The sequence below is a fragment of the Amblyomma mixtum genome, chromosome 6 (genome assembly GCF_055824585.1).
Source record: "Amblyomma mixtum isolate Tamu chromosome 6, ASM5582458v1, whole genome shotgun sequence".
Lineage (NCBI taxonomy): Eukaryota > Metazoa > Arthropoda > Arachnida > Ixodida > Ixodidae > Amblyomma > Amblyomma mixtum.
In genome coordinates, this window is record NC_143017.1 from 105,857,764 (window position 1) to 105,860,132 (window position 2,369).

Consider the following 2,369-nt stretch of genomic DNA (forward strand, 5'->3'; position numbering starts at 1 on the left):
GTGCGACGTCAGCGCACGTTAAAGATCGCCAGGTAGTCGGAATTATTCCGGTGACCTCCACTACGGCACCTATTTCTTCCTTTCCTCTTTCACTCTCTCCTTTATCCCTTCCCTTACGGCGCGTTTCGGTTTCGGGTGTCCACCGAGATATTTTCTTTTACTGCGTCATTTCCTTTCCTGAAAATTAAGTTTCATTTTCGACTCCTTCCTCACTGCGGGGAAAAATGGCCGTACTTTGTGGATTTTCGCATTTTTAGTAAGCGAACACTTATCAAACCCGTCCCTTGTCCGGGTATGATTTCGTCATTTAAGCGGCGCCTTTTCCGGATATAAACTGGCTGGACTCGATACGGAAAGGGAGAGAACCTTTTGTACGAAAGGGGGGGGGGGGGGGGGGGGGGGGAGAGAGAGAGAGAGAAAGGGGGTTGCTGTTAGAACATGCTCAAAAGAACTGCCTGCCAAAAAAAATAAACGAAAGGGGGGGGGGGGCTTGGGAACCACCATTGGATACATGCCTTGCCTGAGCATGCAGGCATGAGTGTAACCCTTCCAATTCTCTGATTTCTCTGATGGTCACAATGGGCAATTTTTCCTCCCACACTTACTCCACTGTTCACAAGTCAATCATTTATCAAGATTGTGTTCACTACTATGTGATTGCTTCCTGAAGGTTTCTTTTCCCTATTTTACTCATCCCTCGATGTTTTGTCCACGATCTGAGACTACGTAGCCTTGAGATCGCAGTTCTAATAGCCATGTTTTTGGAAAATGTTCAGCTGCGAAAATTCATCTTCCGATATATAATGAAATTCCCAATTTTTGAAATCCTTAATTCAGCTTTCATATGTACCTGCTATAAATTCTAATCCCTTTCTGCAGGTTTTCCTGCAGTCACACTGATGTCACAGTATGACGGGGACAGCAGATTTGTGTGGTAGTATCAGCAAATTACCCTCCTAAACTTACCTTTAGTGAACTTAAAGGGATCCTATGCTAGGCTGTGTTGTCATGAACATCTGAGGCAAATAATACACTTCTACATGCAGCAGAAAACTTACAGCAAGCCCTTTCCAGCAAACTGTGACCCTCCTCAGTGTCGCGCGTTTGCTTATGTCATCTAAGAAATAGCTATTTCTTTCTGGCTATTCCTGGCCTTTCAGGGTGCAAGAAGTCATGAAAAGGAAGAGAGGCACAAACACAGTTAAGTTCAAATTCTGACTGCTTCTAGAAGACACATTAAAAAATTTTCGCTGGAGGATATTCATGCAGCAGATCCCAGGGCAGCATTTGCAGGAACCCTTTCAAAGTCTGCAAGGCACATGAGCAAAATTTTTCAGGTCTTTTTTGTACTGCTCAAAAACTGCCATTTTAAAGCTGCTGAGGTTACCATTTTGTGGCCGGTACAAGATGTGCTGCACGGCTGTTTCTGTAGCTTGCCGAAAACTGCCGGTCCTAAAGTTCACAATCGTACTTATTATTATGGCTTTTTATTAATAAAACAACAAAAAAGATGTTGCTAGCTGTGGCACCTGTCATCAGAACCTGAAGCACCTGAGCTGCGGCTAGCATGAGAAAAAGGGAGAGGGAAAGAAAGGGGACGCGTGATAGAAAGAAATGATAGGGATAGGATGGCAATGTACACTATATACAAATAAAAATGACAAAATGCATGTGGGGTGCGGCGCCCGCGCTTGGCTGCCAAGAGTCTTGGGGCGTGGGTGTGCAAATTGCTTGGTGGGGGGGAGCGGCCGAACACGGCCTATGCGTTGTCTTTTAAGAGGGCACTGATGGGTTGTCCTATGCCCAGCAAAACATTGTGCTGGGCAGTGAGAGATTAACCACAAGTGTTTCGAGGCTGGAGCTGGGAACAGCCTATGATTCTGCACTAGCCATAGAACATCTCAAGGTATTGCTCGCTAATGCACAGGCGTAATGTCACAATTTACCTCCGCATCATTTCCAGGGCTGCAGGGGTCTTTGCTGTAGCACTGGTGGCAACGGTACTGCTGCTCACCCTGCCACAAGGAGAGGGCCCGAGATCAAAAGACAATGACATCACCGACCCGCTGTTCATCTGGCGCAATGCCCTCACTGTTCTCCTAGGTCTCTGTGCTCTGGCATCACCTGTGCTCATGATCAAGATGCACTGGAGCATGCCTGTGCATGCCCGAAGCTTAAGCAGACTGAGCAATATTGTGAAGCATCGGACCGTTGATGCCCAAGCTTCTGATGAAGAACAGCCATAATGCCAGTGAAAACAGCTGCGTTCATAGTCACTGGCATGGACACCTAAAGGGTTGAAGCGGCTACTGTTGCTGTCCGCATACTATCCCTAGTTCTGAGAGCCAGGCATGAAATTAAAGGACACA

At 46.6% G+C, this 2,369-nt stretch overlaps 1 protein-coding gene across 1 annotated transcript in view; it reads left to right on the plus strand.

Annotated features, from left to right (window-relative positions):
- Nucleotides 1-2,369, plus strand: part of LOC149339911 (transmembrane protein 218-like) — a 4,848-nt gene extending 2,479 nt beyond the window's left edge. Inside the window, exon 2 of the mRNA XM_089548601.1 lies at nt 1,964-2,369. Coding sequence (XP_089404727.1) covers nt 1,964-2,246 — 283 coding nt within the window. The 3' untranslated portion in view covers nt 2,247-2,369. The remainder of the gene's footprint in view (nt 1-1,963) is intronic.